Below are 16,626 nucleotides of genomic sequence, written 5' to 3'. Positions count from 1 at the left end.
ATTGCTCACTAGGCAACTAACCTGTACAGTGTGTTATTGTACAAACAACATGAGTTAAATAAAGAGAAAATGTTCAATCAAGAGACAGGGTAAACGAGCTGTATGAAGCTTCTGCTGTCATAACATCGCATACTGTTGTACAGCAAACTTTTTAATAAAGTAGAAAGAGCATACTCTAAAATAATTATAACAAGTATAGTAAGTAAATACATAAACCAGTAACGTAGTCATTTATTATCATTAATGATTATTATGAACTATACCTAATTGTATGTTACACTTTTATACAATTGCCAACACAGGTCTGTTTACACCAGCATCACCACAAACACATGAGTGTTGCATTGCGCCACTGCATTACAACTACTTCTCAAGGCAATAGGAGTTTTTCAGCTCCATTATAATCTGAATGGGACATCGAATATGTGCTTTGTTGAGCAAAACGTTGTTAGGCAGTGCGTGACTATATAGCTATAGAAGTTTGAGAGGGGGAGAGAGTGCACACAAGAGTGAGCAGCGTGCAAGCCAGGAGACGAAATTCCTTCCAAGGTTTAGCGTCTAAAAGTATCTTTACAATGGCTCGGTATATTAACAAGTGAAAATGAAGACACGAACATCTTCACATATTTTTTTAAAACCTGCTCCAAATAAAACCCATTACAAACATTTCAATGGCCAAAACCATAAAAATACAAGTATCCCCACAAATCTCAACCGCCAAAAAACATACTTCACATACTGTATGAATACTTTATCATCATTATAGGTAAATTAAAAAATCTGTCTTCATAAAATATTGAACAAACTATGAGATTATTTTATTTTCTCTCTTAAGAAACCTAAGAACAATTGATACAATAAAGACAAAAATGTAATGGACATATTTGTTAAAAAACAATGCATAATTAATAGATAGAATATAAAATTTAGTATTGTGATCTTGAGAACAGAGTTAATAACACATTTGCTCCTGGATCTTTTTTTTTCTTTACTGATTTTTTCTTTTTTTTTTAAAGAGAGTGGGAAGAGGAAGGGACAGAGGAGGAGGGGATAAGAGAGAGACAGAGACAGACAGACATCAATTTGTTGTTCCACTTATTTATACATTCACTGGTTGCTTCTTGTATGTGCCCTGACCAGAGATTGAACACCCCACATCGTACATTGGGACAAAGTACCTAGCTAAGGCTGCACCTGTATCTTTTTGAAACAGTGATTTCATCTAAGATGCTATTAAACTAAGCATCAAAATAATCTGAACCTAGACCAGGCATTCAAATTGCTTTATCACAAACTATTAAATCAGGATTATAAAACATAATGATGCATTTTCAATCTCACTATACAACTAAAACATTACTATCATTAAATAATTAGGCATGAGTTTAAAGTTTTTGTGACACTGACTAGTCCAATTATTTAAAAATACTTTAAATTTTATTCTTTGACTACATTTCTATTTCCTTGTTTTAATGTTGCTATTTAGTGAATATGATTTTTGAACTGCATGAGTCCACTTATACAATGATTTTTTTCAATAAGCATACTATTGGCCCTCCATAGCCCCAGGTTTTTTACCTGCGAATCCAACCAACTGTAGATGGAAAACAGTATTCTCAACCCATAGTTGGGAATCTGCCGATGCCAATGCCTAACTGTATGCACTGTTCTACTCCATATAAAAGTGACTTGAGCATCCTGGGTCATGAAACCAATCCCCTACAGATAAAGAAGGATGACTGAGTTTTGAGAGAGTCAAACATTTCATGCGGATTGCCCTGACTGGTGTGGCTCAGTGGGTTGGACATCATCCTGCAAACCAAAACGTAGACAGTTCCATTCCCAGTCAGGGCACATGCCTGGGTTGCGGGCCAGGGTCCCCAGTTGGCAACCAATAACACATCAATGCTTCTGTTCCGCTCTTTCTCTCCTTTCCCCTCTCTCTAAAAATAAATAAAATCTTTTTTAAAAAAAGCTATACACAGATTTTTTGACTGCGCAAGGAGCCAGCATCCAATCACCTGTGTTGTTCACCAGTCTAGTGTAGAAAAATTTTAAGTAAATGCATACATATTGTGGTAAATGTATGTATTTTGTAGAAAATAAAACAATGAGCACTCACACAAAAAAGAAAAGACTAAAGCTATGTTAGATTAAAGCAGCTCTGTTATATGGCCCAATTTTTTAAATGCTTAGAATCTACCATGGAAATCTTAACATGTCAGTGTAAGAGTTAAAAAAAAATGAAAAAACAAAAACAGCAAAACCAGAAACTTTACCTTTTGCTTTGTTTTTTCTAACTTAGATTTCAGTTTTCTGCCTCTTTTACCAGTCCAGCCAGTCACAAATTCTGAACCTTATTTAAAAAAAAAGGACATTTCACAAGACATTTTTTATTACAATTTAACATATTCATTTACTATTATCTGCTAAACTTACATACCTCCATACTTACCCAGCGAAGTTTCTGCAGTAAATGAATGTTTGGTTCCTCTATTAGATTCAAATACAAAGCCAGGTAAATCTTCTTTCAATATTGTTGCTTGCTGACCATCTGAGTTGTGAATTGCAATTTCTCCTTCTTTCAAACATGTTAGTGACCAATTCCCTACAGTGAGTTTAGTGGGTCCTGGTGCTGAGAGTATAGGTTGACTTGAAGTAGATGGCTTTACTTGGCCTCGAGCTCTTTGTAACTTCTCTAAGAATTCACTTCTGCTTTCTACAAAAACAAAAATGATTGATTTAAAGTCTCACGCTTTTCAAATATTCCTCTTTTAAAAAAAAACAAAAACTACCCATTGGAATGTCAATCATATTTAAAAACTTAATTAGCAGAGTTTGTTTCTTTGTTATATCCTCGCTGGTTTGAAAAATTTAGGTTCAGGCATAAAAGCAATCCTACAGTCACAATTTTTATAAGGCTTTGGGAAGAGTTAACACTTGAGACAGCTTCACACAAGTGCAATTCATCATTGGAAGACAAAAGACAGCTTTACCTAAAAGATTGGAGAGATAAAAAGTAGATACAGTACTATTTCTTCTCATACAATAAAAGGCATTTATGAAATGCTTTCATAATACAATTTTTCTGTTGATATTAAAGAAACTGGCTCTATTATCACAAGGATATGCTATTTCTATGACAATGACAGCAAAAATATGAGCAGAGAAACAAATGATCAAAATTACAGAAGCTAGTAAAACATTTTATCAGAAACAAAATATTACCTGAACTATCTGATCCTCCTTCAGGACTACCACTTGAATACATGGTGGCAAGCTTTCCATCCAAGATAAATCTGAACCATCCATTACTGCCATTAGATAACTCCAAGGCTGCTGCATCACTCCATATATATAAGCAGTCCCTTCCCCTAATGATTGACCAGTCTCTCCAATGATATGGTTTCCCTTGCTGCAATTCTTTAGCATCTTCTTGTGGCTCATCTTCCTAAATGTATAAAATTTTCAATGAAATGCAAAAAATAATTTCTATTCATTCCAAATATTCGTATTTTTAAAACACAAACATGAATCAAATTTAGTATTAAAACTTCCTGAAGAGAATATTCTGTTGCCTATGGTTTAATATGTATTCTGATTCAACTAATTCCCTATAACTAAATCTTACAAATAAGTCCTAAAAATGTTAAGAAATGAATGTAAATAATGACCCAAATTATAATATTTCCCAGTGTAGTAGTAAAGAAGACCAGTGGATTAGGTCTACCCCACATCTCTGGGCCTAAGTGATTGTTTGTAAAAAACTAGATGCTTAGACTAGGTAAATGGTATCTAAACCTAGCAGAATCACCAGAAAAGCTCCTAAGAATAAATTGTAGGGCCTACTCTTAGCCAAGTGAATCAAATATACTGGGTTATTCCTATGATCATACAAATCTTTTGATTAGAGCATGCTAAAAAAACTTGTAAACATTGTTTTCTAATCCAGTATCTGAAAACATTTTTAATTTTGCTGACAACTTAAATATTGAGAATATTCATCATAAACATATAAATTTGACATGTGTATGTATGCATGCATATATGGGTAAAGTACTTTTAAACTTTATAAAGATTTAAACTTTTAAAAAATAAATATTTTATGTGGGGTTTTTTTTTCCCCTGAAATAGCTTATAACACTAAAATAAGATTATATCATATGGATAATTTCTCTACATGTAAAATTTAATTTTTTGCATTTGCTATCCATTTCTGCATTTTAAAATTTTTATTGAATTTACTGGGATGACATTGTTTAATAAAATTATAAAGGTTACAAGTGTACAATTCTATAACACATCATCAGTACAGTGTACTGTGTGTTCACCACCCAAAGTTAAGTCTCCTTCCACCATTTATCCCTTTACCTTGCTCACCCCCTTTCCCTCTGGTAATCACCATACTGTTGTCTTGTCTATTAATTTTTCATTTTGTGGGGTCTTGTTTTGCTTAATCCCTTCACCTGTTTCACCTAGCCCCCATTCAAGCATTTTTTAAAAATAAATCATCCTGATTAAACTGCCATTGAAAATCAATTGACCATGTATATAGGGATTGGGAAAAGTGGGTTTACAGTTGTATGTGAAAGTTTATTCTTGTAATATTATTTATTATTGAATTATTTCCCATATGAACACCTGTAAACCTACATTTGCCCACCCCTGGATGTGGGTCATTAATCTATTTTACACTACTACTGCGCTTTCTTGATTACAATAGCATTATAATAAGATCTGAAATCTGCTGATGTATGCTCCTTCAACTTGGATACTTTTCAAGGTAGCTCTGGCTACTCTAAGTCCCTTGCATTTCCATGTAAGTACTAGAATCTGCTTATTAATTTCTACAGGAAGACTGCTGGAATGTGTAACCTATTTCTTGAGTGCAAGAATTCCAGGGGCATGAACTCAGACATCACTTTGTTTATTGTTCTTTGTTAAATTTAGGAAACATGAACACACATATTCTCACTCTCTCTCTCCCTCCCTCATCCTCTTCAGGATTCTACAAGAACAACCCATAACCCAACATCCTCTCAAAAATATCACTATTTGCCCTGACTGGTATAGCTCAGTGGGTTGGGCATCATCCTGCAAACCAAAAGGTCATTGGTTCAATTCCTTGTCAGGGTACATGCCCGGGTTGTGGGCTATGTCCCCGGTTGGGGGTGTGCAAGAGGAAACAGACCGATGTCTCTTTCAAATACAGATGTTTCTCTTCCTCTCTTTCTCCCTCCCTTCCCCTCTAAAAATAAATAAAATCTTTTGAAAAAAGATTAAATGTTAGGACTAAATCATTGTTGATCAGTAAAGACACATAAGGTATATTTTAATTTATAATCTAAGGCAAGAATTATCAATGAATACTGAAACTAGTCGGTAAAGGTTTAACGAAGAACAGCATATTTACATAGTCTCTAATTATTTATTAATTACAAAAGAAAAAAGAGTGACTCTATAATAGAGGAACCTGGCAGAGGCCAACATAACCAAGTGATGCAAATTAACATCATCAGCAAGAGAGCAGTAAGACATCATGGGCCTCTGAGAAGGTACATCAAGTACTGAGAAGAACATAACATCATTTCTTATAGTCTGCCTGCTAAAAACACATAACCTGAATCTAATCATGAAGAAACAGGCCACATATGAAAAGTGAGGCCATTATCCAAATTAAGTGGTCTGTCCTCTTAAAAATGCCAAGGCTATGAAAGAAAAAGAAAAGCTGATTATCTATTGCAGCTGCTCAGGAACATGATAACCAAATATAATTTCGTTCTCCTGTATTGGATTCTAGACCAGAAAGAAAAAAAGGACAATAGCAAATTTGAATATTATCTCTGGATTAGATATAATTTTATATAAATATTAACTACTGATTTTTTATAATTATACTATTATTGAGTAAGAGAATGTCCTAGTTTTTGGCAAAGTTTTTAGGTTTAAAAGGGTACAATGTATCTAGCTTCTGTCAAATATTTTTTAAAGGTACACACACACATACACACAGATGTCTGCAAATGATAAAGCAAATGGACAAAACGTCAATAATTAGTGGATTTGAATAGAGGATACCCTGACATTCTTTATTTGCAACTCTTCTCTAAGTCTGAAATATTAATAATATTTTTTAAGTTAACCACATTAAAAAATATGTAGTATCACTTCATATTGCCATTATTTTGTCAAAATCCACATCTTCTCAAAGAAACCTTATTCCTGATACTACTGCAATTAAGACCACTCACTTTTTCTGGTTTTGATTCCTCTTCATTCTCATCATCTGAGGAAGGACCAGCCAAAGTTGACACTTTGCTAATTACACCAAGTCTGGCTAGTTGATCCAAGAAAATATCACCACCTTTGTCTACTAAATCTCTTATGATCTGCAAAGCCAACAAGTGGCCATCATCATCATCCTGGGTAGGGAGAAAGGAAATTAGAAAAAATTGTAAAAATAAGTTTAGTTGCCTGGAGTAGACAAATGCAGTAATTTGCACAGAAAAAAATGACTTACTAAAATTGGGACAAAAGTAACATTAATTTACTGGCAATTACCTAAAGGGAATCAACAGGAGTTTCAAAAAAATAAAGACTGACCTCTTGATCAAGGACAGTTGCAGTGATTTCCACAAGTATTGTAGGCAAATTGTGACCAACATCAGAATCACAAACTTCTTTTAACAATGCTTCAGAGCAAAAATGAATCTTTTTTCGAATCAGAGCAAGACTTGCTTTCCTTGAAAAGTAAAATATTAGGAAGTCATAAGAAACTAAAATAAAACAAAATGCAACTACATGTTAATGAAAACTAAAATATCCAATATTAGTTTTTATAAGCTCTGCTAAAAATGTACTTTTAATAAAATACAAGAAATTAAGATAATACTAGCACTAGGTTATGCTCATTTTTAGGTAATTTCATTTATTTCCTAATATTAATGTATTGAACTCATCAAAACTGAAATTATTTGTATAATTTTCTTAAATCTGCTATTCTATTTTATATTTAACCAGCATGACTATTAACATGCCATGATAATTTCAAAAACTCAAGTAAAGAGCAATGCAATTATTGCTAAGAAAATAAATGGTATAAATTGTAACTAACCTATAATTTCCTATAACCCAAAATACAAAGCTCTAACAATTTATAATACCTGGTCGTTTATATGAAAATCAAATTTTGAATTAAGCATTTTTGTCCTCTGTCAAATTTTAAATCTATGTTTATTATAACTATATTCTCACATAAGAGATCCTTAGTAATCCATGCCCTAAAATATCCCCACTGTTAACAACTTATCATGCCTCCTTCTGTTTATCCACTGTTTTCCTTAAAACATAGAAGATACTCAGTAAGTCACACAAACTAACCTCATTTTATAACAAGCAACCTGTTCTTTTAAAATAAACACACACCCACACATAAATATAGATATCATTAGCCTTGAGGTGGCTTCCACAGGAAGAATGTAGAAGCAAAAATCGCTATTGATCTCCAAGAGAGGCATGTGAACACAGCTGTATTTCTATAGCATTTGGTCTCTATTTTATGTACTTCATAACTCTCTAGGGAGAGGTTGGTAAAGGGTTGGGGTTAGGGTTCAGATTAGTCCTCACTTAACGTAAACAGGTTCTGCGACTTTAAGCAAAGTAACACGTAATAGGCTAATTGATATAAACAAGAGTTAAGATCCTATGATATGTCATCAATATTATAGCCAAACAATGTTGAATAACTTTGGTCAAGGACCTGCTACATAAACATTCGGCTATCAGATAAATAAGGTCTGAGGATCTAATGTAAAACATGGTGATTATAGTTGATAACCTTGTATCGTGTAATTAAAATTTGCTGAGAACTTCAAATGTTCTCACCCTCCCCCAAAAAAGATAAATATGTCAGGCGATACATGTGTAAATTAACTAGATAAGGGAATCCTTTTACAATGTATATGTATGTATATCAAGCCACCAAGATGTACACTTTAAATATCTCACAATTTTATATGCCAGTTATACCTCAATATAGAGGCAAAAAGCTGTTAATAGCTTAAATTATCACTAAATATAGATACTATGATAGTTACTTTTTAAAAAGTTTCTTAAATGTCTAATATGTGAAAATGACATCAAATTTTCTTTTTTTAATGTTTTGTGTTTTACTAGTAAGGGAATAGATTCTTCCATGTTAGTTTTTGCCTTATTTCCTCTTGGGCTCCGTACCATGATGTCACTGGCTGATTTATTTAAATTGGCTCTCACGTTTTTACCAAAACTTTGTATGTGCTCTTTGTATAATAAAGATAACATCCCCCTGATCACACTTTCATGCTTTCTAACAAATACCAATCTACTGGCATGTTTATTTGGATTAAGAGTTTATATTTATGGTACTTTTATGGATGTGATTAATATTGTTTCTGATATATAGCTCTGTATTTTTTACATAAAATAATTTCTAAATGACAAGACTAACACAAACAAGTTTTGATAGTCATTCTATCAAGTTATGGTAAACATTTAAGATTATTCTTTTTCCAAGGTTCTATTTTTTTTTTTAAATTTAATCCATTTAGAATTTGTTTAGATATACAATATAAAGGATTAAGCTGACAAAATATTTAAAATCACACCACAAAGCAAATGTTCCAGTGTAGTACCATTTACTAAATAATCCTCCCTCTCTCAAATGAAACTTCTGTTATAATACATTCATTTCCTATCTCAAAATTGGCACTTTTGGGGGAGATATTCTGTTCCACTGACTTTATAAACTCTTGTGCCAGTTATAATAAAGATTTAATTACTGGAAGTTTACACTTAGCTATTCAGATTTTTCTTCAATAATCTCACCTATTTATTCCTCCAGATGACCTTTAAGATAAGTCAAGTTCTAAACCAAATTCTGTATTCTCTTTAGAAATGCATAATCTATCAATTTAAAAAGAATGTAGCCCTTCAAAAACAAAGTGGGAAGTCCTCAGTCTATCTAACAAACGATACATATATCATTATGTTGTACACTTTAATTCAAAGTTATATGTCAATTATATCTCAGTAAAACTGAGGGGGGAAGTCTTACAGAGAATAATCAGGTTTTTACAGACTACTTCACCATTAAAACTGCTCTCCATTCAGAAGCCTTCACTGATTGTTGTCTGCCCTTTGCTTACAAAACAGACACCTGTGCATAGGAGAGTACTGATACATAATAGCTTAAGTTTATATCTACATACCCCCCTTTAACTGTCTGATCAGAGTACATGTTTACTCTTCTGTTCAAATTTCAAACTGAAATGGTAAAACATTAGGTTATAACCTATTCCCTTGTTTTTAATATTGCTGAAAGACTGCTTGCACTTTAATGTGATCTCATAATACTGGTAGTTATTTAAGGCACTTGAATCCTATTAAACTGCATGTTCTAATGACCCCCTAAATGTAAAATGACCAAAAATCAAATTCTCAATCACTCAGCCAAAAATTTGGCAGTTATTCTTCACCCCTTCCTTTCCTTCATTCCTCACATCACCAATCCCTATACAACTCAACTCTCAACCCCTTGAATTTATTTCTACAAAACCAGTCCCCTGGCAAATGTCTGAACTTCATACTACATACAATGAACCCTTCAACAGTCTGCTTTCACACTTCTCTCCTCCAGTCGTTTTCTCCACCAGGCTGCCAAAGTAATCTTAATAAATCACAAATCTGACTTTAAGTGATTCTTCTGTAACTTTGGTATAAAGTCTACACTCATTACCATGGTCCACAAAGGCCTTCATAGTCATAAAGACTCCTGTCTACGTTTTTAATATTATTTACTGAGTGAGCTATCCAAACATATCCCATACTCCCATTAATATCAAACTATTTGCAACTGCTAACAAAACACTCATTCAATCATTCATTATCTAGTCAGGACCTTCTATAATTATATGAGATCTGTCCAGAAGGTATCCAGCCATGTAATATAAAAAATAGAGACATTTATTAAAGAAGATACAAGACACAAGAAACATTGTACATGGGACAAGGACACCTCAGTCCCCTTCAAAGCAGGCACCTTAGGACCTCACACAGTTCTCCCATTTGCCATCAGCTGCCCCATCATATTTTCCTGAATCTCATTAATAGTCTGACATCTCTTCCCTTTCAAAGGTGATTTTAGTTTGGAGGAAAGCCAGAAATTGCAGGGCACCAAATGTGGGCTATAGAGGGGCTGAGTCACCTAGGAGATTTGATGTTTTGCCAAAAAACTCTGCACGAGACATGATGCATTAAGTGAGCGCATTGTTGTGACGAAACTGCCAACCTCCAGCTGCCCAGAGCCTTGGCCTGAATCATCCGAATCATTTCCACACAGGAATGTTCATGCTTAACACAAAATCGGATGCAGCTCAATCATTTTGAATGTGATGGCCACAGGTACACATGCTCACTCAGTGGCATCTACAGCCCCCACTGATATTGGGAAATCGTCATTGCTCACACATGCACATTCCTGTCCACTCTCCTCGGCTGCCCGGTTACATCAATGTAGCACAAACCGTTCTCATTATATTAAAAATGGCTAGACTTTTTCCAGCCAGACCTCGAATATCAACCCTATTCTAAACTTTCTTGTTTTTGTATGAGTACAGCAGTACACAAGACCAGCTCTCATGAAGCTTACTTTAGAGCACAATGAAACAAACAAAAACACTCAAAGAGCAAGATCTCAGAGATTGTAAGCTCTGTAGAGACAGAAAAACAGCCCTGACTGGTGTGGCTTAGTAGGTTGGGCATCATCCCACAAACTGAAAGGTTACAGGTTCAATTCCTGGTCAGGGCACATGCCTGGGTTGCAGGCCAGGCCCTCCCAGTTGGGGATGTAGGAGAAGCAACTGATCCCTCTCCCACACATTGATGTTTCTCTTCCTCTTTCTCCCTCCCTCTCCCTCTCTCTATAAATAATTTTTTTTTAAAGTGAAACATTATGATTGATGTGAAAGATGTCCTAGAGGGAAATTTAAATTAGTTGGACACATGTCAATAGATGACATGAAGCAACTAACCACTCAAAAGACTGGGGAACAGAAATTCTTCAGCAAAGAGAAATAAGTGCAAAAGCCCTAAGGAAAAATACAGTTGGAGTGTTCTAAAAATAGAAAGAATGGTAGAATAGTATAAATGTAATGGTCTATGAGTTAGATAGTATACCAAATAAGGTCAGAGAGCTGGATAAGATTTATGTGAGACCTTGCAAGCCTGAGAGCTAAGTAGCTAGATTTTAGTCAAAGCCAACTGGAAGCTACAAAAAGGTTAAAACCAGAAAGTAGTATGACATAATTGGGATTTTAAAAATAATTCAGCCTTATATGTTGGAAGACTGTAAAGAGGCAAGAGAAAAAAAGGAGAAAAGACAAGAGTAGTCAAACTACAAACCATGATACTTTGGAGCAGAGTATTAAACAGATGGAGAGAAATGGCAGACTGTATACAGATACACTGTAGAGAGAGCCAGGCGGAATTGCAGCAGGATTGACTAACTCATAACCTTCATGCCTTTGCACATATTGGAGCCCAATGATGATTCCAAACCTGTCTGTCTAGAAAACTCACAAGTATCTACTAAAACCCAATTTAAATCTAATTGCTGCATAACATCTCCAATTTGCCCAGCCCAATTAGTTGTTAAATAACTTATTTCCAGGAAACTCTGATTATATGTCTCATCTATCAATTACCACTCTATTATTATTCATCTTTCCTACGAGCCTGTAAGGGTACAGTAAGCAAGAGCCAAGTCTCACTTCTTTGGGTAACTCCTCCAAAAACCATCTCACACCGACTCTACGAAAGAGCCTCCATAAAGCTCAATAAATACTTACTTATCAAAATTTCCCTAGAGTTGACATCCAGAGAGCTACAAAAACTGTGTTAGAAACTTAGTCTCCTTGATTTTCTAAACAACTTCTCTTAAGTCAAATCAGACAAGAAGATTTAACTCTCCATTCTAATTTTTATTCTTAATATACCTTTGCAATATTAAACTAAACTCCAAATCATTGTGGGAAAAGAGATAAATAAAACTATACATCTGGCATAATTTAATAAGTAAATACAAAGAGTATACCTTATTGAAGGCAGCATAGTTTGTTGAAATGTTTGTGCAAACACTGGCAATAACCTTTTCAAGTATATGGGTGCCATTTCTGGATCTCCTTTTGGCTCATTACACTCTTCTTCATCTTTGTTTGTATCTTTCTTTTTCTTATCATCTCCTTTATTAACTGGACACATCCAATCACCTGCAGGCAGTAAAATAATTTTTTGGAAAAATGTTCTTTCAATGAAAAAATATTAAAATGTACCAAACACCAAACTATAAGTATCGTAATTAATAATAATTAAATTGAAATAAGGATGTTGTATCTATCAAAGGTGCTTGTAAGAACACTAAAAGACATTAGTACCTCCAATGAGCTAAATCACAACTTAAGGAGGTAATTTTGAAAAACCCACCTGATTCTAAAAATTATTTCACAGAGGCTCTGCATTCATCTACTCTGTGGAAACTTAAAAATTCAGCCAAAGTACTTCATCTACAAATATCCAACTACTCTTTATGACATTCCCATACCCCTTAAACCTTTTAATTTGGTCTCTCTAAAATCTTACAGCCATAGTTTCAAAGAACACAGAACAGTACACTGTTAAAAGTTTATCAAATGTAAGGGTATATGTGTATAATTATTTGACTTCTAGAAATACTTCGTTTATATAATGTTAATCTGTCTACTAAAAACTACCTCTATTGTAGTAAATGCAGATGGCTTAAAAGGAAAAGATCTTTACCCCTCACCTGGAGACTGAAGAATTACCACTACTTCACTATGGCCCCTTTCCCGAGCTTTATCTAATGGAGTTTTCCCATCTTCATCTCTCAGATCTGGGTTTGCACCATGCCGTAAGAGAGTCTAAAAAAGAAAGGCATTTAATCTGAAGATAACAATTAACATTTTATTTCTTTAATATCCAACTCTGCAGTCATTAGGTTGCACCCATATACTTTAAATTACAGAATTACATAATTATTTAATCAAGCAGACACCAATTCAAATCTGTCTTTGTATACATCACCATAAAAGTTGTCTATTTATAACATTTTGAAAAGTTATAGATTAATTTCACTTGGTTATTAACAACTCAAACTAAGTCTGTTCACATGAAATTGTCATCTTCTCTATCAAACTATTCCTCCCAATTTTTGAGCTATCAGGATTCAGTTTGTGACATGATAATCATCTTCATCATTTCCTATATACTGCCAATTAGATCAATTTAAATCTATTCAATAAAACCAAGTTAAATCAATTTTTGTAGAATGCACTACAAAACTGAGCTCTTAAATACTAAACACATGCTTCATCAACTTTTAATGGACACTGAACTCACTCTCCAGCAGACTATAAGCCCTTTTGAACAGAGAATATACCTCACACTTTTCCTATCAGCTTCCAAGGTAGTTTTGAACTGTTATAACATAATACATTTAAGAGATATCTGACCAATAAGTGCATACATATAGACATCAAGAAAGTATGTAGTACTAGGGCCCTGGCTGCTGTGGCTCAGTGGATAGAGTGTTGGTCTCTGAACCAAGTTGTCACTGGTTCGATTCCCAGTCAGGGCACATGACTAGGTAGCACATTAGGTCCCCAGTTGGGAGCGCGAGTGAGAGGCAACCACACAGTGATGTTTCTCTCCCTCTCTTTCTCCTTTCCCCTCTCTCTAAAAATAAAATAAATTAATTAATTATTTTTTTTTAAAAAGTATGTAGTACTAGCTAAAAATACTACACTGTTGGGGTTTAAGTCATAATAATTCAATATTTCATGAACTCTAAGCACCACTAAGAAAGAAAAAACAATGCCAATTAAACTTTGCAACAATGCTTTTTCTGCTTAGAACTTTTTTTTTAACTTAATGAAATACTTTTTTAAACTTAAGTTTTTTTTATATATTACTTGAACAAAACATGAGTTAGTATAATACATAATAAAGCATTTCTCCGTAACTTCACATTCTGAGCACAATTTTTCATAATTAATTATTCTTTGATTTAGAGCCACCAATATTTGTGTTCCTACACAAATTGCTGCTATCTGTGCCATAAAAAAGCATTAGTGATTTAGCATTCTGAGAGTGCTCTTCTATCACACAGGGTTTTTCATTCAAATTACTAAAATCCATTTGACAAAATTTCTTGCATGGACAGATAATGATGACTATGCTGTAATTTCTATCTGTTCAATTACAAAACATTTTCCTAGTTAAGAGATGTAAAAATATGTATGGAGCAGGGAAAGAATGTGAAAGTGTATCTTACAATCAATTAAAAACAGAAGAACCTGAGAAGATTAAACAAGACGTGTTCAAAGCTTGAGACACTGGCTGTCACAGTTAAAGTGGGTAGTGAGCACTATCTATTATATCATTCTTAGTAATAGCCACTATAGCTCACTGTGGGCTGATGTATAATCAATATAGGTTAGGATTAGATACAATTCATTTACCTCCTCTCCCGCTTAGCCACTCATAATTACAGAAGAGTACAGGTCAAAAGAAAACAGCTTATTAAAATTTCTATCACCATTAGAAGCCTCATTCTCTCTAAAAATTAATTCAGACTGACAGAATTCAAGGTTGAAAAGACCACCTTTCCTAGGTTAGAAGGCTAAGTTATCAAAAAATGTTCTTACAATGTAAAACTGACAATAAAAACAGCTACCATTTGAGCATCTACGATGGGCCAACTACTATACAAGGTGCTTTTTCATGGAATTTTTCCTTCTTTTTCTTTTTAAGTGGGATTTTTTTCCTAATTATTACAATAATTATGCAAGGAATATATATACATTTATTGATAAAACTTCAAGTCAAACTTAAGAAACGGGCCCAAGGCCACACAGCCTTTATTGTTAATGAGCTAAGACTTGAATCCAGGTGTGCCAGACTTCACAGCCAACTAACATTGCACTATGTCCAATTACTTCACATTAAGAAGATTCTAGAGACTTAGATAATACACTTGGTTCAACTGTTACCACTTCACCTCTCTGAACCTCAATTTCTTCTAACTGTAAAAAGAACTCTACAGATTCTTTTGGTAAACTAAGAGTCAAAGACACTATGATTCTTCTGCAAATAGAATATATGATTATTAAACACAAACAACAGAAAAATGTACGGGAATACCCCATTTTACTGCACTTTGTTTTATTGTGCTACAAAAATATTACCATTTTTCACAAATGGAAAGCAAGACCCTCTAATCAGCAAAAGGATTAGGACTTCCTTCACTGCAATACTTGTACTTTATTGTAATTATCCCTGAGGTGTGCCTGTACAAAGTTATTCACTGCCAAGAGTAAGAAATAAGAAACAACCAAGTGTTTACCAATAAGTGACTATCTGAATAAACTTGCAGTACATCCATACAGATGTTGAAAAGTTCAACTATATAAAAGATTTTTAATCTATATTATTAAAAGAAAAAGGTAAAGTATAGATCAGTGTATACGTTACATATTGTATAAGAAAAGTAGGTTAAAAGTATACGTATTTACTTTTGCATGTACCTGTATTAAAAACGTTAAAAAGATAAACATGAAATAAAACTTTTAAATGCTTACCTATAGCGAGCAAGGGGAAACGGAGTGAATAAAGATGGCATGAAAGCATGATTTAGAATAAAGTTTTTATACCATTCTAATTTTGGAACCATGTAAATGTCAAATATTAAATTAATAATTTAAAAATCTGAATTTTACCTTTGCTACTTGAGGTCTTCCAAAACATGCAGCATAATGTAATGATGATGATCTTTGACCTCTGTTAACATCAGCACCTCTTTCACAAAGAAATTCTACCTGTAAAATGAAGAATCATGAAGTTGCCCTATCAATATTTCAACCTTTGATTTAAAACATGTTTTTATTTATTAGCTTACCATTTCCTGAGTTCCAAAAGCAGAGGCCCAGTTTAATAGAGTCTGACCCACATCATCCATAAAATTTACTTCAAAGGCTAGAAGTTTGAAGGAAAAAAATAAAATTCTTAGAAGCCAACAAAGTAATACTAAACGTTTCTAAAGGGGGAGCCATTTAAAGATTATTAATAATAATCACAAAATAGAGAGCATATTTTAAATATTTAGGTCAACTATAGAGTAGTAAATAATCAGCAAATGTAAATTCTGCTAAGATAAAGTATTCAAAAAAATATTTTCCCAAGTATTTAATGACAGGAAAGTATTCTAAAATTTTTAAATCCACTGAAGACTGACAAGGATTTAACCCTTAAAAATAAACAAAAAGAAACTAAATATATAACAAAATTCAACAGGGTACTTAACTGCTTTATTCCATAACTATGGAAAACTAAGCCCCATCTATAATCAAAAGAACACAAAAGACAAGTCTAATGACCCAGAAGCATCTTTCTCCAATATATATTTTGTTCATCAGCTCATGAAGCAGTCTAAAAAATTTACTATTACAATAACTAACGTGTGTAAATTTCATTAATCTTGAGAATACAACAGCACTAAATTCAATCTGCAATTCACCT

The 16,626-nt window shown here is 33.5% G+C and overlaps 1 protein-coding gene across 10 annotated transcripts in view; it reads right to left on the bottom strand.

The window, feature by feature from the left end:
- The window catches only part of HECTD1 (HECT domain E3 ubiquitin protein ligase 1), an 89,109-nt gene that overhangs the window by 36,704 nt on the left and 35,779 nt on the right, over positions 1–16,626 (bottom strand). For all 10 annotated transcript variants that reach the window (XM_090270156.1, XM_090270160.1, XM_090270157.1 and 7 more), the window contains exons 7-15: positions 16,007–16,083; positions 15,828–15,926; positions 12,857–12,971; positions 12,128–12,302; positions 6,604–6,742; positions 6,252–6,422; positions 3,229–3,451; positions 2,456–2,719; positions 2,280–2,356 (exon numbers count right to left, since the gene is read on the bottom strand). In XM_090270156.1, the coding sequence (XP_090126282.1) occupies positions 2,280–2,356; positions 2,456–2,719; positions 3,229–3,451; positions 6,252–6,422; positions 6,604–6,742; positions 12,128–12,302; positions 12,857–12,971; positions 15,828–15,926; positions 16,007–16,083 (1,340 nt within the window). The remainder of the gene's footprint in view (positions 1–2,279; positions 2,357–2,455; positions 2,720–3,228; positions 3,452–6,251; positions 6,423–6,603; positions 6,743–12,127; positions 12,303–12,856; positions 12,972–15,827; positions 15,927–16,006; positions 16,084–16,626) is intronic.

This window comes from Furipterus horrens, unplaced genomic scaffold (genome assembly GCF_987537825.1).
Source record: "Furipterus horrens unplaced genomic scaffold, mFurHor1.1.pri manual_scaffold_3, whole genome shotgun sequence".
Lineage (NCBI taxonomy): Eukaryota > Metazoa > Chordata > Mammalia > Chiroptera > Furipteridae > Furipterus > Furipterus horrens.
The sequence above is the reverse complement of the archived record's forward strand: the minus strand, read 5'-3'. Positions and strand labels throughout refer to the sequence as shown.